General features: G+C 43.9%; 1 protein-coding gene across 6 annotated transcripts in view; it reads left to right on the forward strand.

Moving 5' to 3' along the window:
* Positions 1-21,734, forward strand: part of LOC106607387 (dedicator of cytokinesis protein 7) — a 42,352-nt gene that overhangs the window by 8,878 nt on the left and 11,740 nt on the right. The window contains exons 6-26 of one of the 6 annotated variants that reach the window (XM_014204307.2): positions 1,109-1,194; positions 1,400-1,466; positions 1,683-1,832; positions 6,881-6,967; positions 7,268-7,424; positions 9,291-9,421; positions 10,460-10,553; positions 10,734-10,896; positions 14,920-15,037; positions 16,047-16,117; positions 16,207-16,345; positions 16,560-16,661; positions 16,768-16,854; positions 17,019-17,250; positions 17,488-17,652; positions 18,101-18,276; positions 19,316-19,417; positions 20,033-20,119; positions 20,759-20,854; positions 21,109-21,249; positions 21,473-21,586. In XM_014204307.2, coding sequence (XP_014059782.2) covers positions 1,109-1,194; positions 1,400-1,466; positions 1,683-1,832; positions 6,881-6,967; positions 7,268-7,424; positions 9,291-9,421; positions 10,460-10,553; positions 10,734-10,896; positions 14,920-15,037; positions 16,047-16,117; positions 16,207-16,345; positions 16,560-16,661; positions 16,768-16,854; positions 17,019-17,250; positions 17,488-17,652; positions 18,101-18,276; positions 19,316-19,417; positions 20,033-20,119; positions 20,759-20,854; positions 21,109-21,249; positions 21,473-21,586 — 2,565 coding nt within the window. The remainder of the gene's footprint in view (positions 1-1,108; positions 1,195-1,399; positions 1,467-1,682; positions 1,833-6,880; positions 6,968-7,267; positions 7,425-9,290; positions 9,422-10,459; positions 10,554-10,733; positions 10,897-14,919; positions 15,038-16,046; positions 16,118-16,206; positions 16,346-16,559; positions 16,662-16,767; positions 16,855-17,018; positions 17,251-17,487; positions 17,653-18,100; positions 18,277-19,315; positions 19,418-20,032; positions 20,120-20,758; positions 20,855-21,108; positions 21,250-21,472; positions 21,587-21,734) is intronic. The other 5 variants (XM_014204308.2, XM_045720503.1, XM_045720504.1 and 2 more) reach the window with 5 other exon arrangements.

The raw sequence follows: 21,734 nt of genomic DNA on the forward strand, positions 1-21,734 counted from the left end.
GACTGTAGTGACGCCTCTTGCACTGAGATGCAGTGCCTTAGACCGCTGCGCCACTCGGGAACTGTTGGAATCATGGAAATAGAATCATTATTTGAATTCTGTAGTTAGAATATGATAGTTGGCACTTTGAATATGGTGTTGTTTGAATGAAAATGCCAGGGAGGATTTATTGTGACAGAGTAGGAACCAAAGTGTTGATAAGTGTTTCTTAGGAGACCCTATAATCTTTGGCTACTTCATGTAGCTAATCATGCTTCGCTTATTCCTCTTTGATTTAGAAGATACTGTTGCACAGACAACATGCTGATTTAGGTATACACCATCACTGGTATTATCAGGCTGTATAGCTAGTTATGTTTGTTCTGACTCACTACATTTTATTAGCCAGCTAACTAGTGATTAGCATTAGCAACTAACACAATTTAGGCCCAACTTGCTTAGAATTGACAAACGAGCTGTTTGCAGATGTAAGAAACACAAACTAACAGTGTAATTCTGGAACACTAGTTCATTTATATTAAGAAGCAAATAGAAAACCACATCGTTGCCATCAATATTGTCTTTGTAAGCATTTTGCTACTCCCGCAGTAACATCTGCTAAACATGTGTATGTGATCAATAACATTTTATTAGATTTTTTGGGGGTTTGTTGCATGTGCTGCGTTGACAATGCAGACTGAACACAAGTGTCTTGTGGTCGAAGAACAACAAATGCGCTCCATGAGTGACAGGGGGAGGGGCTAGGTCTGTGTGGAAAGCGGCATGGAGAGAGCGGGGAGAAATGACTCGAGTAGCGGAGTAAACTATAAAAATGGATGTTACACACAGTGTATCAAATTTAACAAACAAAACATTCAAATACCGTTATAGAAGGTAAAGTAAACGCCCAAACCGGTCCGTGTGTCAATACCGGTATACCGTTTACTGCCCAGCCCTACTTGCCTCTATCTCCTTCTCATGCTCTCTCCCTCTTTCGTTATGTCTGTGTACACAGGCGAATTTGCGTGTCTGTGTGGTGTGGTGTCTGTGTCAATGTTGCCATGGCGTCTGGCTGTGTAAATGCTGCTGTCGTGTTTATGTTCTCACGGCTATGTGTGTTGTCTGACAGGATGAGGCTGTGGAGAGATGTTCTGTCCCAGAGGTCCCCAAAGAACACTGTGGTCAAAGGATCATGGTCAAGTGTCTGTCCCTCAAGTGAGTGACCATCTGTCTGTCCTTATCGTTCCTAAAATGATCCTTGTCGGTCACTCTTTCACTTACAACCTTTTCACACTAATGTAAAGTGCTGAATCACGATTCAGGTTAGCACAATAGTAAATACATTTTGGCATTTTATGAATTTATCAATCATATTTCCTTCTCATCCAAACACACATTGTGCTTTTTGTACACCCTACAGATTTGAAATAGAAATTGAGCCAATATTTGGGACTCTTGCTCTCTATGATGTCAAGGAAAAGAAAAAGGTACCCATGAGTTTTCTAGAAATGTTTAGACTGTACATATACAGCATGTTTATTTTTGAATCATCATATTATGCTTATGTCATTCTGAGCTCATGCTTTGACTGATTACATTATTCTAGCTCTCAGTATGCCTCAAAGGTCTTGTGCTTTAAATCTGAGTCAAAACTTAATTAATATCCCTTGACATGCATTTCCTCATCTCCCTCCCTCTCTCAGATCTCAGAGGACTTCCACTTTGACCTGAACTCAGATCAGATGAAGGGTTTGCTGCGTCTCCACACACCCCACACAGCCATCTCCACCCTGGCCCGCTCAGCCATCTTCTCCATCACGTACCCCTCTGCAGACATCTTCCTGGTCATCAAGGTACTGGGCATAGGGCCACCAGGGGGGGATGCATACAGAGAATCCAAGGAGGCTCTACGTTACATTACAAACTACTGACTCTCTGTAGGACTTTTTCTTGGTCTGGTTACATGTTCAGGAGAAAACCCCTAGTCCTGTCCATATGAACTTTTTTAATGATACAAAGTCTTTTATCTTCTATCCACCTTCCACAATGTTTTTTAGGTGTGAACTGAATTACACAGCAAATTCTCCACTGTTAAATAAACACTGAGAGTGTTAAATTTAACAATCTTACAGTGTCAATACGGGTCCACACTTTTCAGTGTGAAATTAACACTTTGCTTAGTGTAAAGCCTTATTTGCATATTTCACAGTGTGCCTTACCTTTCGTGTGAGTTGTAGAGTTACCACCCATGACTGTATTTGTTAGTGACAGATACATGGCTGTTGCATTCATTCATTTTCAGTCCTGTAGCCTTCACTAAGTGAGATCCCATGTGAATATGTTATCATTAAAATTATATTCTTTAAGACAAGACAATACATATTTTATAAGCCTTATTTTGAGGGCCTAGTTTTACCCTAATACAGTGGCCTGAAACTCATGGTTTACAGGCCACATCAGGCGTCCCAAGTGAAATATTTTTGGGGGTATGATATATATATATATACATACATACATACACTGCTCAAAAAAATAAAGGGAACACTTAAACAACACAATGTAACTCCAAGTCAATCACACTTCTGTGAAATCAAACTGTCCACTTAGGAAGCAACACTGATTGACAATAAATTTCACATGCTGTTGTGCAAATGGAATAGACAACAGGTGGAAATTATAGGCAATTAGCAAGACACCCCCAATTAAGGAGTGGTTCTGCAGGTGGGGACCACAGACCACTTCTCAGTTCCTATGCTTCCTGGCTGATGTTTTGGTCACTTTTGAATGCTGGCGGTGCTTTCACTCTAGTGGTAGCATGAGACAGAGTCTACAACCCACACAAGTGGCTCAAGTAGTGCAGCTCATCCAGGATGGCACATCAATGCGAGCTGTGGCAAGATGGTTTGCTGTGTCTGTCAGCGTAGTGTCCAGAGCATGGAGGCGCTACCAGGAGACAGGCCAGTACATCAGGAGACGTGGAGGAGGCCGTAGGAGGGCAACAACCCAGCAGCAGGACCGCTACCTCCGCCTTTGTGCAAGGAGGAGCAGGAGAAGCACTGCCAGAGCCCTGCAAAATGACCTCCAGCAGGCCACAAATGTGCATGTGTCTGCTCAAACGGTCAGACACAGACTCCATGAGGGTGGTATGAGGGCCCGACGTCCACAGGTGGGGGTTGTGCTTACAGCCCAACACCGTGCAGGACGTTTGGCATTTGCCAGAGAACACCAAGATTGGCAAATTCACCACTGGCGCCCTGTGCTCTTCACAGATGAAAGCAGGTTCACACTGAGCACGTGACAGACGTGACAGAGTCTGGAGACGCCATGGAGAACGTTCTGCTGCCTGCAACATCCTCCAGCATGACCGGTTTGGCGGTGGGTCAGTCATGGTGTGGGATGGCATTTCTTTGGGGGGCCGCACAGCCCTCCATGTGCTCGCCAGAGGTAGCCTGACTGCCATTAGGTACTGAGATGAGATCCTCAGACCCCTTGTGAGAAAATATGCTGGTGCGGTTGGCCCTGGGGTCCTCCTAATGCAAGACAATGCTAGACATCATGTGGCTGGAGTGTGTCAGCAGTTCCTGCAAGAGGAAGGCATTGATGCTATGGACTGGCCCGCCCGTTCCCCAGACCTGAATCCAATTGAGCACATCTGGGACATCATGTCTCGCTCCATCCACCAACGCCACGTTACACCACAGACTGTCCAGGAGTTGCCGGATGCTTTAGTCCAGGTCTGGGAGGAGATCCCTCAGGAGACCATCCGCACCTCATCAGGAGCATGCCCAGGCGTTGTAGGGAGGTCATACAGGCACGTGGAGGCCACACACACTACTGAGCCTCATTTTGACTTGTTTTAAGGACATTACATCAAAGTTGGATCAGCCTGTAGTGTGGTTTTCCACTTTACTTTTGAGTGTGACTCCAAATCCAGACCTCCATGGGTTGATAAATTGGATTTCCATTGATTATTTTTGTGTGATTTTGTTGTCAGCACATTCAACTATGTAAAGAAAAAAGTATTTAATAAGATTATTTCATTCATTCAGATCTAGGATGTGTTATTTTAGTGTTCCCTTTATTTTTTTGAGCAGTGTATATATATATATATATATATATATATATATATAATTTTTTTTTTTACAAAACCTACACATACAAACGACAGCGTACAGACTCACACAAACATCAACAGCACTATCTTTGGATGCGACCCAGTCGTTTGTTATAAATGTTCTATTGCCGTACTGGCTGGCAACGTTCTTATCCCTTGCTTGATTGCTTGCTAGCTAGCCAACTACGGCTAACTTGTAGTCATGTCAAAAATGTGCAGCCAGAATAACAACAAAGTAGCTGCATTTGTTTAAGCTGTTTTCTAGTGACCATTTATTGTAGATACATCCATAACAATGACCTAATGATGCGCAAATTCGCCTGGCATAGGAAATGTGCTCACTCGTCAGGACACTGTTGTTCAGAGGAGCTAGCCAACAACACAGCTATAGTAACACAATCACTTCAAACTGAAGTTGGAAAGACTGCAAATTAGCTGCGTTTCGTTTGACCTTTTTTCAATTGAATTTTTTTTGTAAATATCCATAAAACTGATGCCAGCTGATTCATGATTTCGACTGGCATAGAAACGCTGCCTGCCTGTCTCTCGTCCCGACTCGTTCATTACTATGGGACAGCAGGAGATCTAATTTTAAATATTAAAACAATGTTGCAAATGTCGGAGAGACAGAGAGCAAGGTTTATACGAATCTCTGCTGTTGAAAATGAAATGTTAGTCTAAAAGAAATTAGATAATGTCTAGATGCTTTTTATAGGAGATCAAGTGTATAACTTCCCTGCCTGGGCTGATGATGATACAGTGGATTGCGCAGTCAGATGGAACAGAGTATAAAGGTATTTCGACGTCATAGATTTAGCCGGTGGCAACTTGTGGAATAGACACCTGCTTGAATGCAGTTTTAACCAATCAGCATTCAGGATTAGACCCACCCGTTGTATAATTAAGAAATGACTCTGCCATTGTACTGTAGAATTTGTGAATTTTGTCTCTTGTATAGTAAATTCTATACGTTAGTTTATACTGGATTAAGCGTACATTTTCATGAACTGTAATTTAGTTAGTTATGCTCCAACATTCCCTCCATTTTGTGCCAATATCAGTTATTTTTGGGATAGGCTCTATGCAAGGTTTTGTATATCTTACCTATCATATTAATATCAGTTTCTGACTCAAATATGATTCCCTCAAGATTGCTCTGATGTCCAAATGATTTCAAATCGAAACTTTGTGATAATAAACTTTTAAGTTGCATGTATTTGAAAATATCTACACTGGTCAGTCCAAAATTGCTTTTTAATTCTGTAATGGAAATACATTTATTTCCTATTACCAAGTCATTTATGGTTTCTGTGCCTTTAGTTTTCTATGTGGGACCAATTTATCAGCGAATTCTGAAAAGCTATCCAAGGATTGTTCCATAGGATTGTGTTTTTAAAGAGTGATATTGGATCTTGTAGAATACATTGAATTTTCTTCTATATTGTTATAGTGTTTTTAACTATGAAGTTGTTTCCTGGTTGCAAAAATTCTTTAAGTTTGCATCATTTCAGTTTGTGGCAAAACAAAGAAGTATAGTGTAGAGAATCATTGTACCATCTAAACCGCTGTGAAATATATTTTCTATAACCAAAAATATTGTATTTTCAGCTGTTTGAAGCTATTGTACAAAACCGAGAGTAAAAAGACGCAAAAACAAAACTTAAGAACAGTCAGCATAGAAATAGCGCACATAGAACAGATCTACCGCTTCTTAGAGTTGCTTTCAATGAGAATGACATATCTATGTGAATTAGGTCGGGTTGCCCAAAAATCTACGTATTGCTTTGTCCTTTGAAAATAGACACATGAAAGATTCAGGGGATGAGCATGCGCATCTTCAATATGTACCTATTGTTCCTCTTTAGTGCATTAAACTATATTTCACAAGTAGAAGACTTGTGTGGTGAGTTGATACAATTCCAAGTCTGGAAGGTTAAAACCACCCTCAGACTTTGGAAGATGTAAAACTTTCCTTTTTATTCTTTGAGTTTTATTTGCAAGTCAAATTATGCTGGCTTGCAAAGTGGTGTAATTTCCATTGGAATCCAGCTAGAGTGGAGATATCGAACATTTAGAAATGTTTTCACCCACAACCTGCATTCAGAATGACTGCCATGGTCAGGAGGACTAAGATGTGAGACTACCTAAACCATCTAAACTGGAACAATCATTTCAGTAACGGGTGCAATAAGTCCAACTAACAGATTAGATTCGTGTAGCATAAGACTAATTAATCAATCGAAACAAACAATTCCAAAAATCTACCTGCAATAGAACACTGGGTATTGACACCAACACTGGGTATTGACACCAACACTGGGTATTGACACTGGGTTTTAACACCAACACTGGGTATTAACACCAACACTGGGGTTCTTATGTAACACAGAAAAATCAATACAAGGTAACACTGGCCAATTTGCTGTGTAAACTGTATTTGAGCAGACCATCTCAGACAAATCAGTGGAATATCCTTCAGCCACCAGAATGATTCATGCCAAGTGGCTTTGCAATACCTTATCATGGCTGCATTATATCACTTATTTACTTTAGATAAAGTTCTGTAAGCTTTGCCACATAGGTGACAGTGAAGTGCAACGACCTATTTGTCTTTAACTAGTGAATGTGACATTAGTTATTCTGAAGATGCATCCAATATTTGCGTTTCATATATTGCTTTAGAAATGTGTGTGCATGCACGATGTGTGCACCATTTGCTAATAATTGTCAGGTCAGCAATGTTCACCGTTACACACGTGTCTTTGTGTGTGTGTGTGTGTGTTTCAGCTGGAGAAAGTCCTTCAGCAGGGAGACATAGGGGAATCCTGTGAACCCTACATGGTCATGAAAGAGTCGGACTCATCAAAGGTAACAGTAAGTCCATAGTATCTATCTTCTATTGGTCTTTTCTTTGCATGTGTACATGCGTGCATGGGGTCATGCACATAGGACTCTATCCAGCTGGGTAGCCATCAGCATTTCTCAATTCTGTCTAGTCAGACAACTGCAATATTTGCAATTCCCTATTCTGAAGCTCAATGTCCAACAAACTCTGAAACATTATATAAATATTACAGTATCACATAGCAAAGGCCTTTTCTCAAGGCCCTTGATAGAGCAAGCTCCCATCCAGGTTTCCAGTCCCCACCAGTCAGTCTGTCTCTCTCTGTTTAGCACAAGGAGAAGCTGGAGAAGCTGCGTCTGCAGGCGGAGACGTCGTGTAGCAGGCTGGGGAGGTACAGGATGCCCTTCGCCTGGACGGCCATCCACCTGGTCAACATCGTCAGCAGTGTGGGGGGGCTGGAGCGCTCTGACCCCGACTCTGACTCTGGTAGTTATGACCTCTGACCTCTACCAAAACGCCCCCTGGTTTAGTCACAGTTAGGATGTCAAACACATACACAGATCAGTCCCTCCAGGATTTCACAATTTTTTTTGGTGATTTCTGCTGCCAAAAATGCTTGATTTTGCAGCAGCTTCCTGAAATTCTGCAATACATTTTGAGGCGTTTTCTTTTCACGTTAATTTCATATAAATCAATAAGTCATATGTGCTCAGTTTTAGGATGACTTTAAGCAGAATACATAATACAAAAACAAATAAACATCTAAAGTGCTCAATTCTGTTTATTTTCCTGAACAAACAGCTCTGTCATAATCCACTCACACACACCTCTCCTCTCATCAGGCTTGGGGCTTGCTATCAATACGAGATGCACCTTCCATTCCTACTCATTCTCCCTCTCCCTCTCCCTCTCTCTTAAAAAAAAACAAATTCAAAGCTGATCAATCACTTTCAATTTGAGGATCGATATTTCTTTCTATAAACTTGTCTTCAAAATTCTTGAGATTTTTTTCCTGAAATGGTCGTAAGGGAGGTAAAGAACAGAACACGTAAAAATAAGAGTTGTGGTTGATTATTATTCTAATTTTTTTTTAATCCAGAAAGATGGTGCTTTTGTAATCCGTATTAAGTTTTACAGAGAGTTTAAAACGGCAATGCTGACAAATTGCACTCAGTGCTTTGAGCAGCGCTCTCCATAGACAGACCGGGGAGAGCAGAGTGCCGACCACCCTACTAAAGCCAAGGTTGGCGGAGTAAAACGCCACTCACCTTGATTCTTTCAGCGCTTGCCACAGTCTTCTCTGCTACCACTTCATTCACTTCATGCTTTAAGCACCAGCTGTCAGAGCAGCTCACAGATCACTATACCTGTACATGGCCCATCTATAAATAGCCCAAACAATTAACTCATCCCCTACTGTATGTATTTATTTATTTATTTTGCTCCCTTGCACCCCAATATTTCTACTTTGCACATTCACCTACTGCAAATCTACAATTCCAGTGTTTTTAATTGCTATATTGTATGTATTTCGCCACCATGGCCTTTTTGTATATAGACTTGTTTTTCTACTGCATTATTGACTGTATGTTTGTTTTACTCCATGTGTAACTCTGTGTTGTTGTGTGTCTCGAACTGCTTTGCTTTATCTTGGCCAGGTCGCAGTTGTAAACTTGTTCTCAACTTGCCTACCTGGTTAAACAAAGGCAAAATAAATCTAAATAAATAAATTCATGGTGATCTGCCGCTGCTGTGGGAACTGTTCTGACATTCTCATATTCTTTACTGAGTCGAAGTGACTGTTGATTGTTGACTTTCTCTAGTTTCCAAAAACATTTGGGAATTGTTTCGCACGGTCGTTAGCTGTTATTTTTGTTGGCAAATGAGATTGATTTCTGTTCATTGTACTGCCTGTCAGCCATCAACAATCTCCCATCATCTTAGAACGTGAATACGCTGACAGGCCAGGAGGAAAAAACTTTGTTGACGTGTGGTTGGATTGGGCCGTTTTCCACGGTAACAATGCAGTAATTGGTGTAAAATTAATAAACTGCTTTTGATTGGACCCTTTTATGCGCTAAAAGTGCGGGAATTGGTCAAAATTGCGAGCTCTCGCGTAATATGCGCTGATTGGTTGATTTTGCATCGAATTATGCGATCGCGGAATCTTGGAGGGACTGACAGATTTTCTCTTAATATACACATGGAAATACATGTTGGAATTCCTTACATCAGTCACACTCAGACACCTTTCTTGTTGAATAGTGGATATAACAAAAGTGTCATCATTTCATAATAAGTATGTAATAATTGTTATTTAATCTCTAAACGGATGACTTGTCTTTTTGTCAGAGCGGAAAGGCCATGGAACATGGAACGAGAGAAAGAAGAAAGGGTTTGAGCGGATGAGTGTAGGAGAGGAGATGTGTAACTTTGCCACCTTCCGTCCAGCCACTCTCACAGTCACCAACTTCTTCAAACAGGTCAGTCAGAATGTTGTGTGTTTGTGCTACCCAGGTGTACAGTGCCTATGATAAGTATTCATCCCACCAGGATATTTTAAAACATTTTGTTGCGTTACAAATTGGGACCGAAATGTTATAAATGTTGACAAATAAATAAAATGACTTGGTTATCTAAGTATTCACCCCCTTCGTTATGGCAAGCCTAAATCATTTCAGGAGTAAAAATGTGCTTAACAAATCATATAATAAGTGGCATGGACTCACTCGGTGTGCAATAATAAGGGTTAACATGATTTTGATTGACAACCTCATCTCTGTACCCCACACATACAATTATCTGTAAGGTCCCTTAGTCACGTAGTGAATTTCAAGCACAGATTCAACCATAATGACCAGGGAGCATTTCCAATACCATCGCAAATATAGATGGGTAAAAAAAAAGCACACTGAATATCCCTTTGAGGGATATTCAGTTGTTAATTACACTTTGGATGGTGTATCAAAACACTCAGTCACTACAAGGATGCAGGCATCCTTCCTAACTGAGTTGCTGGAGAGGAAGGAAACCACTCAGGGTTTTCACCATGAGGCCAATTGTGATTTTAAAACAGTTAGTTTAATGGCTTGCTTGCCAAAATCTTGTACTATCCCTTTAAATCTCCTAGAAAATGTATGGCAAGACTTGAAAAAAGTGCTGTCTAGCAATTAGCTTGAAGAAATTGGAAAAGAATAATGGGCAAATATTTCACAACCAAGATGTGCAAAGCTCTTAGACTTACTCAAAAAGATGCACAGCTGTAATCACTGCCAAAGGTGTTTCTGACATGTGTTGACTCAGGGTGAATACTGATTTAATCAAGATATATTTTTCATAATTTATATTTTTATACGATTTTATCATCTACTTTGGTATTGCAGAGTATTTTCTCTATTTTAATCCCACTTTATAACAATAAAATGTGAAGAAATCCATGGGATATGAATACTTGTTATTGTCACTGTAACCTGTCTCAGATGTGTCTGTGTGCCGATTTACTATGATCTCTGTATCTGTAGGAGGGGGACAGGCTGAGTGATGAAGACCTCTACAAGTTTCTGGCAGACATGCGCAGACCATCCTCTGTCCTACGCAGACTGAGACCTGTCACAGGTACCTATAGGAGGGGGACAGGCTGAGTGATGAAGACCTCTACAAGTTTCTGGCTTACATGCGCAGCACACACGTTTATATATAATCACCTGCACAAATTCTATAGGCTGAATCGAGGATATATTTTATGTTCACAAGTGTAACCTTGTTTTTCTCTCTTCCTGCTCCTTCTGTCCTTAGCCCAGTTGAAGATAGACATCTCTCCAGCCCCAGACTCTCCTCACTACTGCCTGTCTCCTGAGCTGCTCCATGTCAAGCCCTACCCTGACCTGAGGGTGCGCCCCACCAAGGAGGTGCTGGAGTTCCCTGCCCGCTACGTCTACACCCCTCACACCACCTACAGGTCAGTCTACACCCGTCACACCACCTACAGGTCAGTCTACACTGCTTATATCACCTACAGGTCAGTCTACACTGCTTATATCACCTACAGGTCAGTCTACACTGCTTATATCACCTACAGGTCAGTCTACACCCCTCACACCACCTACAGGTCAGTCTACAGTGCTTATATCACCTACAGGTCAGTCTACACCCCTCACACCACCTACAGGTCAGTCTACACCCCTCACACCACCTACAGGTCAGTCTACACCCCTCACACCACCTACAGGTCAGTCTACACCCCTCACACCACCTACAGGTCAGTCTACACGCCTCACGCAACCTACAGGTCAGTCTACACCCCTCACACCACCTACAGGTCAGTCTACACGCCTCACGCAACCTACAGGTCAGTCTACACCCCTCACACAACCTACAGGTCAGTCTACACACCTCACACCACCTACAGGTCAGTAGACTCTCATACACTGTCATAGATCATGCATAGATTTTACATGTCATGTGCTGCATAAACACCACAGATCAGAAATGATATTTGCAGATTTTTATTTGCACACAAAATATACAATATGACAGCAGTAAGAATGAATTAGAATTAAAATAAAGAACATGTACAATAAAAAAGGGCTTGTGTTAAACAATTAAATGTATTCAGAAATATAATACAGTGGTATAAATATATAATGTTATTGTAATTCAGTTTATTGGGTGGGAATGTTTGTTCTGTGTGAATTATGGTTGAATGAGTAGACAGGGTATTTATGCACCAGGGTAAAGTCATGGAGTGTATTAGCTACAGTAGCTGGTGTTAAGATTCAGTGGAGCCATCAGGTGATGTGACAAAGGACTGGCTATCTCCTGGCTTCACTCTGAAATCAAGACAAAGCAAACTTTGTCAAACACAGCATCCATCACTACATCAATCATGGGCAGATTCTATTTAGCATTTTTCAAACTATGTTCAGCTATTATACCCACCAGTTTCTGTAGCTTAGTCAACTGTTGGCCCTGACTCTCAATGCTCTGTTTTTGGAACTGTGTCCATGTTAGCAGGCCCTCCAGAACACTGGAGTGTTTTAACGCCCTATCCTGAAAACACACACGCACATATGAATTTATGAATGGAACAGAACAAGATTGAGTGTGTTGGCATTGGATTGTTTGGCATAATCTGTGTGTGATTGAGAAGTGTACCTTACCTTTAATTCCTGTATGCTGTTGGGGGGGTAGTTCTGAAGGAATGTCTCCAGGTTGATCACCTTGGTCCTAAGCTCTCCCTCTTCCTGCTCCATCCGGGCCACCTTGCCCTCGGCCTCCTCAGCCTCTGACTGCAGCCCAGCCATCTGGCCCTTGGAAAAGAGCATCTGGCTTTAAATCCTCTCCCGCCCACTGATCTCAGACCAGCTGCTCAAACTGCCTTGGCCTCAACATACACTGGCTGGCCAATGCCATTCTCTGTTCTCAGAACATTAGGATCTATATTGAGTAAACAAAACGAACATGTACATGGCTCTGTGTTTATGTTGAATAGCTAGCCAGATAATTGAGTGCTCAGGTTCTTGGCAGTTATTGGCCCATTCAGCCAAATAGCCAATGTCTGCTCTCCAATGTCTGTTCAGCTGTTCTCTCTCCCTGTTGGAGCCCAGAGGAATAGAGCTTATCTGACTGACTGGGATTTCAGATTGTTGGTAAAGCAGGGTTGTCTCTGTCTGCCCTGTCGCTCTGGAGTGAAATCCACAAATGGATCATCATTTTAGAAGCTTAACCCTCTACCAATTGATGACACTGTCAGAGTTAGTTTGATGTGTTTGACTGGGTGTGTTTTCTCCAGTAAATAGATACATCTAATCTACACCTGACAGAGTAGCTAAGGTGCAAGATTGAAGTTCTACTGAATAAAAAGCCTCTGCACACTTAGATCTATGCACATTTCAGTAATTTAATTGGCAAGTATCCGTTCACAGTAGACATTCGTCAGAGCAGGACGAGTAATGTTTCCTCACCTGTATCTGTCCTAGCACCTTTCTCATCTGTCTTTCCTTCTCTGCGGCCTGGCCTGCGTCCTGGCCCAGCCTCTCCAGCCTTTCCTCGTGTCTCATCAGCGACCTCTCGATCCGAGCGAACTTGGCATCGGTGCTCTCGTAGACGTGGTGGAGGGTCTCGCTGAACTGCAGCACGCCGTACATCAGCACGTTCATGTCATCAATGGGGGCAGCCTGGTTGTTCTTCTGGGCCTTCCGGACTGGGCTGGCTGGGATCCCTGCTAAACACATGGCCATACACAGCAGGCAGAGTAGTGTGGCCCTCATCCTGACCTGAGGACAGAGGCTATATAGAGAGATTATTTCTTTGTCTCTTCAGAGGGACTATCGACTCGAAATCTTGTGCGAATCGCGCTGTGCCCCTTCCTATGCCTGTTTGTCTTAAAGCTTTGTTAAGGGTGGTGTTACTCCTCAGTTGTCGTTAAAAAGGTACCTTGTCTCAGCTGTATGTCTAAGTGCCTCAGGTCTGTAGTATCTTTTTCGTCTCACCTCGGATATCAGTAATGACACGACTCTTTTATATCGGGTGTTCAAAATGACTGTGAAACATTAGCTCAGTCGTGGTCCAATCAGAGATCAGCTCTGTGGCCTTAGTCAGGCTGACCTTGGCATTCATCCCAACCTCTGGAGTAACTCTGTCAGGCCTCCAGGTGGCAAATACACATGACCTACATTAACATCAACTGAGTCTCTGTTTGTCCTGGTAGATATGGACCAGGGCCTGGTTGCATAAAACATCTCAAGTTTAACTTTAAGTCAGATTCACAAAACATTTTAAGGTGAATTTCTCTCTTAAATTAAGTGAAAAAGTTAGTGGTGCCCATGAGGTCCCTTAAGTGCTTCATTCAGTATGGATATCAATGTAAACAGAATTTGTGAAGGTGAATGTTTTCCTCTGCCCTGGTTGCAGAAGGAAAACATCAACCAGCTAGCTAGCTACTTAGCTAAACAATGGAAGGTGCACAATCAATGGCTACAAAGCCAGCTGGCTAGTTAGCTACCTACTCTGTAAGTTAGCTTGACGTTTTAGAAAGTAATAGAAACAAGTTGAGAAAAAAGTAACTAAAAGAAACGTGTTTCATTATCTTCTGAATCAATTTGTTTCTCCTGTCTTGAATGTATAAGTTTTATTTTGCTATCTCCCAAAATAAATGCTATTTGACAAGACCTTCAGTCAGTAAATCAGGTCGTCTCCATGGTAACCACATAGTTTGAAGGCATGTATGGCAGAAAAATTATCGTAAAACCCATTAAGTACCGTTAAGTATGCCCTTACCTATGGGAAACGTTTGAGGGGCTCTATGCAGCGCCATTCAACAATTATCTTAGGTAAGGGAACATTATTCCTTAAGGTAAATCCTTTAGAGAAACACTTGTTTTATGATGTTTTATGCCACCAGGCACAGTATTAAATTGGGCTGACCATCAGACCATGACAATATGTCACACTGCTCTGTGTTGTTTGTGAGTGTGTGTGTGTGGATACTAGATAGATTAACAATGTTCTTGCTAAGTAAATTACATTTTGGATTGGAATGTACTGGTATGCTCTGAAGTTCTTTCACGTGTTTGACTTGGACAGGAGTTGAAGGTCACTCACACCCTGATAGGTCACACATGCTTCCTCGAAACACATGGTTTCTCTCTCCCAATCCTTCTCACTTTATAGGCCTAATTGTTAAGATTTCTTTTTTGATTTCTTATACATCTGCAGCAATGACCTAATTACTACTGTCTAATTTAGGCTAGATATTCAGTTTTTGTGCCAGAAATGTGGTAAGTAGTCACGTGCCAGATAGAATTGATTTGACCATGTTCCCTGTGGTGCGTGCGTGCGTTAGTAGGATATGTTGGCAGGCACCCGCAGCGTGTAGGCTAGCTGAGCTGAAACTAGAGTGTAATGGGTTGTATTAGGTAATTCAAATCCACTGCCATTTCTTTCTTCTCCCTCATCTTGTCCTCCTCCTCTCTGCTTCCAGGAACCTGCTCTATATTTACCCCCAGAGCCTGAACTTCAGCAGTCGACAGGGCTCAGTCAGGAACATTGCTGTCAAGGTGCAGTTCATGGCAGGAGAGGATCCCAGTCTGGCCATGCCGGTGAGTGATTGGTGGACTGGTGACGCAGGCCAATCACAAAACAGGAAACCTCTACAGATTTGTAACGCAGTGCTCTCAGAACAATGGCGTCCCCCTCACAAAGAAAAAGCCTGATGCTGTGAAATAGGATGTGCCCCACAAGAGTAGGTCACTCTACAAGAATGTCCAGTGTGTTTAACTGAGTTGGGGATAGGCAACCCTAGTTCCTGGTTTTTGGAAACGGACAACCTTTTTGATGGTTAAAACAAACTGAAGGAGGGTTTTACTGTAGAATTAACTTCCTGTCTGAAAGCTGTGGTGTTGTTCAGTGCAGTGGATTCTTAATCCGATTGGAGCCTTTAGGACACATCCTAATCTAATCTGGGACCCTGGCAACAATGTCCTAATCCATTGAAGGAGCCCTGTGGAGACTTCTAAACAACTATTGGACATATTCCCAGTCCATAAGATGTGAAAAACTGTCAAATCCAATTAATGATGTTTAGAAACCAGCTAATTTTAAATGACCTAATTTGGAAGACTTCCAACTGTAATGCTGAAGAACCGTAGGTTACATTTCATTTAGTATGACGTGTTATTTACATAGTTAGCAGTTCTGAGAAGGATTCTGGTAAATTCCTTTATGGACATACAGAGTTACAAAACATTAGGCCATGACAGACTGACCAGGTGAAAGCTTTGATCCCTTATTGATGTCAATTGTGAAATCCACAGTGTAGATGAAGGGGAGAAGACAGGTTAAATGAGGAGTTTTAGGCTTTGAGACAGTTGAGACATGGATTGTGTGTGTGTACCATTCAGAGGGTGAATGGGCAAGACAAAACATTTAAGTGCCTTTGAACGGAGTATAGTAGCAGGTGCCAGGCACCGGTTTGAGTGTGTCAAGAACTGCAACGCTGTTGGGTTTTTCCCGCTCAACAGTTTCCCTTGTGTATCAAGAATGCTCTGAGGGCAAAAGGTGGTGCAAGGGCATAGATCCAATAAAAACTGTCTCCTCTCATCATAATAGGTGATCTTTGGGAAATCCAGCTGTGCTGAGTTCTTTACTGAGGCTTATTCACCCGTCATCTACCATGACAAGTAAGAGCCTGTTCCCTTCCAGACCTTTCCTATTACACTGCTCTCATCCTCTCATTTCCTCTCTCACCCATCTCTCTCTCTGTCCTCAGGTCTCCAGAGTTCTATGAGGAGGTGAAGATGAAGATTCCAGCCAACCTGACAGACAACCACCACCTCCTGTTCACCTTCTACCACATCAGCTGTCAGCCCAAACAGAACACGCCCCTGGAAACGCCCGTGGGATACACCGTGAGTACGCTTCACTAGGACCCGGAGGTTTTTCCACTTACCTGACCAGGGAAAACTATGGTCCCAAGTTAGGGTGCTTCCCTACCCATTACATACCTCCGTTACAAGCTACTAATATTTAGGCCTTTGAAACACTAAACGTGTCATCAGTGATTGGCTGTGCCTTGATTTATGTGTGATGTAATAATGTGCATTAAATTGTCCGTGTCCACAGTGGATTCCTCTGATGCAACATGGCCGTCTACGGACCGGTTCCTTCAGTCTGCCGGTCTCTGTGGAGAAACCCCCACCCAGCTACTCCGTCCTCACCCCTGACGTAAGTGTGCGAGCACATGCATGCTTAGTTCTCATGAACTCGTGAGTTTGTATGTGTAGTCTGTGTGTGGCTGGGTTTTGATGTAGGTAATGTGTGTGTATTGCAGGTGCAGCTTCCAGGCATGAAGTGGGTGGATAATCACAAGCAGGTGTTCAATGTGGAAGTGACTGCTGCCTCCTCAGTTCACACTCAGGTAACTCTCTTTCTCTCTCTCTCTCGCTCTCTCTCTCTCTCTCACTTCTCTCCTCTCTCTCTCTCTCTCTCTTCTCACTTCTCTCTTTACTTTCTCTAATACTCTAAATTATCCGAGTTGTAAATTAACTGAATTTACCCCCCCAATGTGACTTTGTCTCTTAGGACCCCCACCTGGATAAGTTCTTCACCCTGTGTTACGTCCTGAAGGAGTACTCGTTCCCGTTCCGTCTGAAGGACTGTATCATCACTGAGGCCAACGTGGAGGGTGAGCTGAAGGCTAGCATGACCGGCCTGCGGGGGGCGCTACTCGACACTTGCGTCCGCTTCCTCCACCAGCTGCTCTCCAAACTCATCCTGCTCATCGTCCACCCGCCCGTCATTGCAGGACAGATTGGTGAGTGGCCTGGCCGACTTTAGATTGACTCATCCCTCATGGCCCTTTCAAGATCCTCATCTCTCCCGCAGAAACACTCCTGGTCAAATATTTCTCCCAGATCTAGGATACATTTTTCAAATAATTTACGTCTACGCTCGATTGAGCTTGCCATGTACAATGGAATAAATGGAACAGTCCCAAAAGTGCAAACCCATGTGTGATCTCTGCCTCTTTTTCCCCATTCCCATCTCTCAGTGAACCTGGGTCGTGCAGCGTTCGAGGCCATGTCCCTGCTGGTCAACCAGATCCATAAGAACCTGGAGGGGAACCAGGACCAGCATGGCAGGAACAACCTGCTGGCCTCCTACATCCACTACTGCTTCCACCTGCCCACTGCCGAGCGTGCCATGCCCCCTACTGGTGAGGAATGGAACAGCAGACACTGAAGATTCACTATATCTCCACACCAGCTGTAATGATGTAGTCCCAATGCTTTCAAGGAAGAGTATTTTAATCTAGCCATGTCTCTGATGTGCTTGGGTGTGATTCATTTAACCTTGTGGAGAATTCTCACTCGGGCCTCCCGAGTGAGACTGGGTTCGAGCCCAGTCTCTGTCGCAGCCGGCCGCGACCGGGAGGTCCGTGGGGCGACGCACAATTGGCCCAGCGTCGTCTGGGTTAGGGAGGGTTTGGCCGGCAGGGATGTCTTTGTCTCATCGCGCACTAGCGGCTCCTGTGGTGGGCCGGGCGCAGTGCACGCTGACATCCAACCCGGAAGCCCCCCAAAAAAGAGAATTCTCACTCAACTACTACAATGAGCATAAGTGTGTCTTTTGGTATCAGTGCCCTCCTCTTCTCCCTGACCCAGGAGGGGCCACCCCGGCCTACGAGCTGCCCATCCAGTATGCCACGTTGTCCAGGGCAACGGCCCGCCCCAGCACCCTGCACCTGGCCTGCTCCAAGAGCATCAGTAACTCCAACCCTGACCTGGCCAGCACCCCCACATCACCTGATGAGGAAGTGCAGAGGATCATCGCCAGCAAGGTCAGTTCTACCTCCAATACAAATCAAATGGTATTGAATTGAGATCTCTCATTGGTTCCTCTCCGGTAATACAGCTATCTTAGACATTGCCTCTTTCCTGTCTAGGCACTGTAAATACAACCTGTTCTGTCCTCTGTCCTGTCTAGGTACTGTAAATACAACCTGTCCTGTCTAGGTACTGTAAATACAACCTGTCCTGTCCTGTCTAGGCACTGTAAATACAATCTGTTCTGTCTAGGCACTGTAAATACAACCTGTCCTGTCTAGGCACTGTAAATACAACCTGTCCTGTCTAGGCACTGTAAATACAACCTGTTCCTGTCTAGGCACTGTAAATACAACCTGTCCTGTCTAGGCACTGTAAATACAACCTGTTCTGTCCTGTCTAGGTACTGTAAATACAACCGGTCCTGTCTAGGCACTGTAAATACAACCGGTCCTGTCTAGGCACTGTAAATACAACCTGTTCTGTCCTGTCTAGGCACTGTAAATACAACCTGTTCTGTTTCTCCTCTAGTTGGGGAAGGAAAGGCACTATGTGACGAACTCCTGAATATGTTATCTGTGTGCTTATGATAGTGTTGCTGCCTCTTCCAGTCTAAACATAGACACTTACTCAAATTGGGGTTAAATGGCATTCTGGCTGTTTAAATGTACGCTGAATGTCTGTCCGACGTGTTTCCTGTGAATAAACATACAATCAGACTCCCCTCGTCCTCCTGTAGTGACGCTCCAGTGTCGTATCTTGATGTGCATGTCTGTGATTCCTGTCTGTCTGTGCCAATGGTTGGTTGATTCCACCGCTGTTGTCAATTATGCAATCTTGTGGTGTGCCTGTCTGTCTGTCCCTCTGTGTTCTATTCCCCTCCTCCCCCCTCCCCTCTCTCTCTCCCGCTCTTCCTTCCTTCTCCTCCCTCTCTAATTTGACCCTTGTCTCCACCCCTCCCACCCTCCCTAACCTTCCTTCGCTCCCTCTCTCCCCCCATGGCCTGTGGCTGCCTGTGTGTCGGTGTGGTGGCTGATGTGGTATGGTGTTCAGGGGATAGACCGCTCCCACTCCTGGGTAAACTCTGCTTATGCCCCCGGGGGCTCCAGAGCTGTGCTACGCCGGGATACCAACTTCACCTGTGAACTCAAGCAGGTGCCAACAACCCTCCTTCCCTACCTTCAACTACCTACCTACCTACCCCTCCACCATGGGTGCCGGTTCATTCAGTAACGAGAATTGTTCAGAACGTTGCAGAGAGAAATATAATGACTAGAGCGGACATGGTTCCCTATTCTACACGATACATTTCTATCTGAACATTCTGTAACGTTTTGGCCTCCGGAACAAACCCCATGTTCACCCCGTACCCAACAACACCCTCCTCGCTGCCCTGCCCTCCTCCACTCCTATGTGGCTGTGTGTTTGTCTACGCTCCGTTTTGTCAGCTGTCTGTCTATCTGTCTTGTCATTGGTCTGTTCCTTTTCCCCTCCTTGGCTTAGCTCGACTCAGCCTCGTTATTCACAATTCTGCTTTTCACTAGGATCACATTTCATCCTATCAACCGCGTGGGAAATCTAAACGTCACCTGGCACTAACGTCAGTTCTATCCAAGCTAGTCAACTGAGTCCAGGAAGTCCTCCAGCCATCCATCACGTTTCTTAGATTTTTTCCTTCATCTTTTTCCACCTTGCTCACTCCTGCTCTTTGTCCTCACTCCCGCTCTTTGTCTTCATCACTGTGTTTCCATCGCTCCACTACTCTGTCAGGCAAGTGATCGTGGCTGCAATCGCATGTCTGCCTTTGTGGACAGCGCCACCTTCTGTTCAGCTCCAACAAGACAGATTGCCAAGAAGGTACCGTTGTCATACACTGTCTAAAACACTATATTAACACCCTTGTCCATCCTCTTCCATTCTGTGTTTGTCAGCATGTGTAACACACACACACACACAGGTGCTTATCACTTCATACTGTAAGTGTGTGTGTGTGTGTGTGTGTGTGTGTGTGTGTGTGTGTGTGTGTGTGTGTGTGTGTGTGTGTGTGTGTGTGTGTGTGTGTGTGTGTGTGTGTGTGAGAGATAAGTCATTATTTAATGCATCAGCTTTTGAATGTTGACACAGTCATCAAAGCCAGGTATGGGTAAAGTTTGTTATCTGCGATCTCCCAGAATAAGCCTACATTATAAGACCTGTCTAGAGTCTTGCGTTCCTCTAATGCTACCGACAGGATTCATCACGTTAGTGTTCTACAATAATCCTGTTGTTAGCGCAGTAGTATCTTTTCTCACGGTGTGTTTGTTAGCAGACAGACAGCCCGACCTTTTTATGAGAGATTGTATGGTACTAGTGTTAGCTCAGTATTTTCACACGTTCACATTTTTACCTGGGTATTTCAGTTAGCTTTTCCTGCCTTAGCCTCTGTGTTGCTAACGGTGGTGTACTGCACTCAGAGTGTTTCTCTCTGACCCTGTGCCTGTTTACTTCCTGGTGTAGCTGCTCCATGAGGAGCTGGCTCTGCAGTGGGTGGTGAGCACCAGCACAGTGAGGGAGGCAGCACTGCAACAGGCCTGGTTCTTCTTCCAACTCATGGTACGTGTCTGAATGATGAGGATGATGATGATGACGGTTGCGTCTGTATGGCATCTTTCATGAGATCTTGATCTTACTCACTCGTCCTCATCACACAGGCCGTTTATGGATTTCCGTAAATCAAGAAACGGTTGGTCAAATTTGTCATGTAGAGAAAAGCGTGAAGGAATATGATGTTATGATAGTGTTCATTTGAAGAATTAGATACAATCCATGATCCCTATTTTCCTCCCTTCCCTCTCCTCCTCTCCCAGACGAAGAGCATGTCCCACCACCTGTTCCTGTCCTCCCGGATAGACCTTCCCAGACGCCAGCGCTTCCCAGACCGCTTTGTGGATGACATCGCTGCTCTAGTGGGTGCTATCAGTGCTGATGTAGCAGGGCGATACCACAAGGTACAGTGGCCACAACCCAAGGGCCATTAGAACGGAATTGCAGGACATGGGAGTCACGTTTCCCTTTTTTAGAGAATACAAAGTATACCTTCTATGTCCTCTTAACCCTTCCCATATTCTCTAATCACGGACTTTCTCTCCCTCCTCTCTCTATCCCTCTCCCTCCCTCTCTCTCTCTCGCTCCATCTTGTTCTCGCTCTCTCCTTCCCTGTCTCTCTCTCAGGATGTGGAGCTTGTGGAGAGGTTGAACAGCAGTCTGGCCTTCTTCCTGAATGACCTGCTGTCTCTCATGGACCGTGGCTTTGTCTTCAACCTCATCCGCTCCTACTACAAACAGGTACACACACACACACACACACACACACATAACACACACAGGTCCTGTCATTTGCTCCGACGATAAACACAGACACCCACTCTCAGACAGTGAGTGTCTGGTTGTACTACAGACAGGCACGTACGAACATGCATACAGACAGTGTCAC

The sequence above is a fragment of the Salmo salar genome, chromosome ssa06 (assembly GCF_905237065.1).
Source record: "Salmo salar chromosome ssa06, Ssal_v3.1, whole genome shotgun sequence".
NCBI classification, from domain to species: Eukaryota; Metazoa; Chordata; class Actinopteri; order Salmoniformes; family Salmonidae; genus Salmo; species Salmo salar.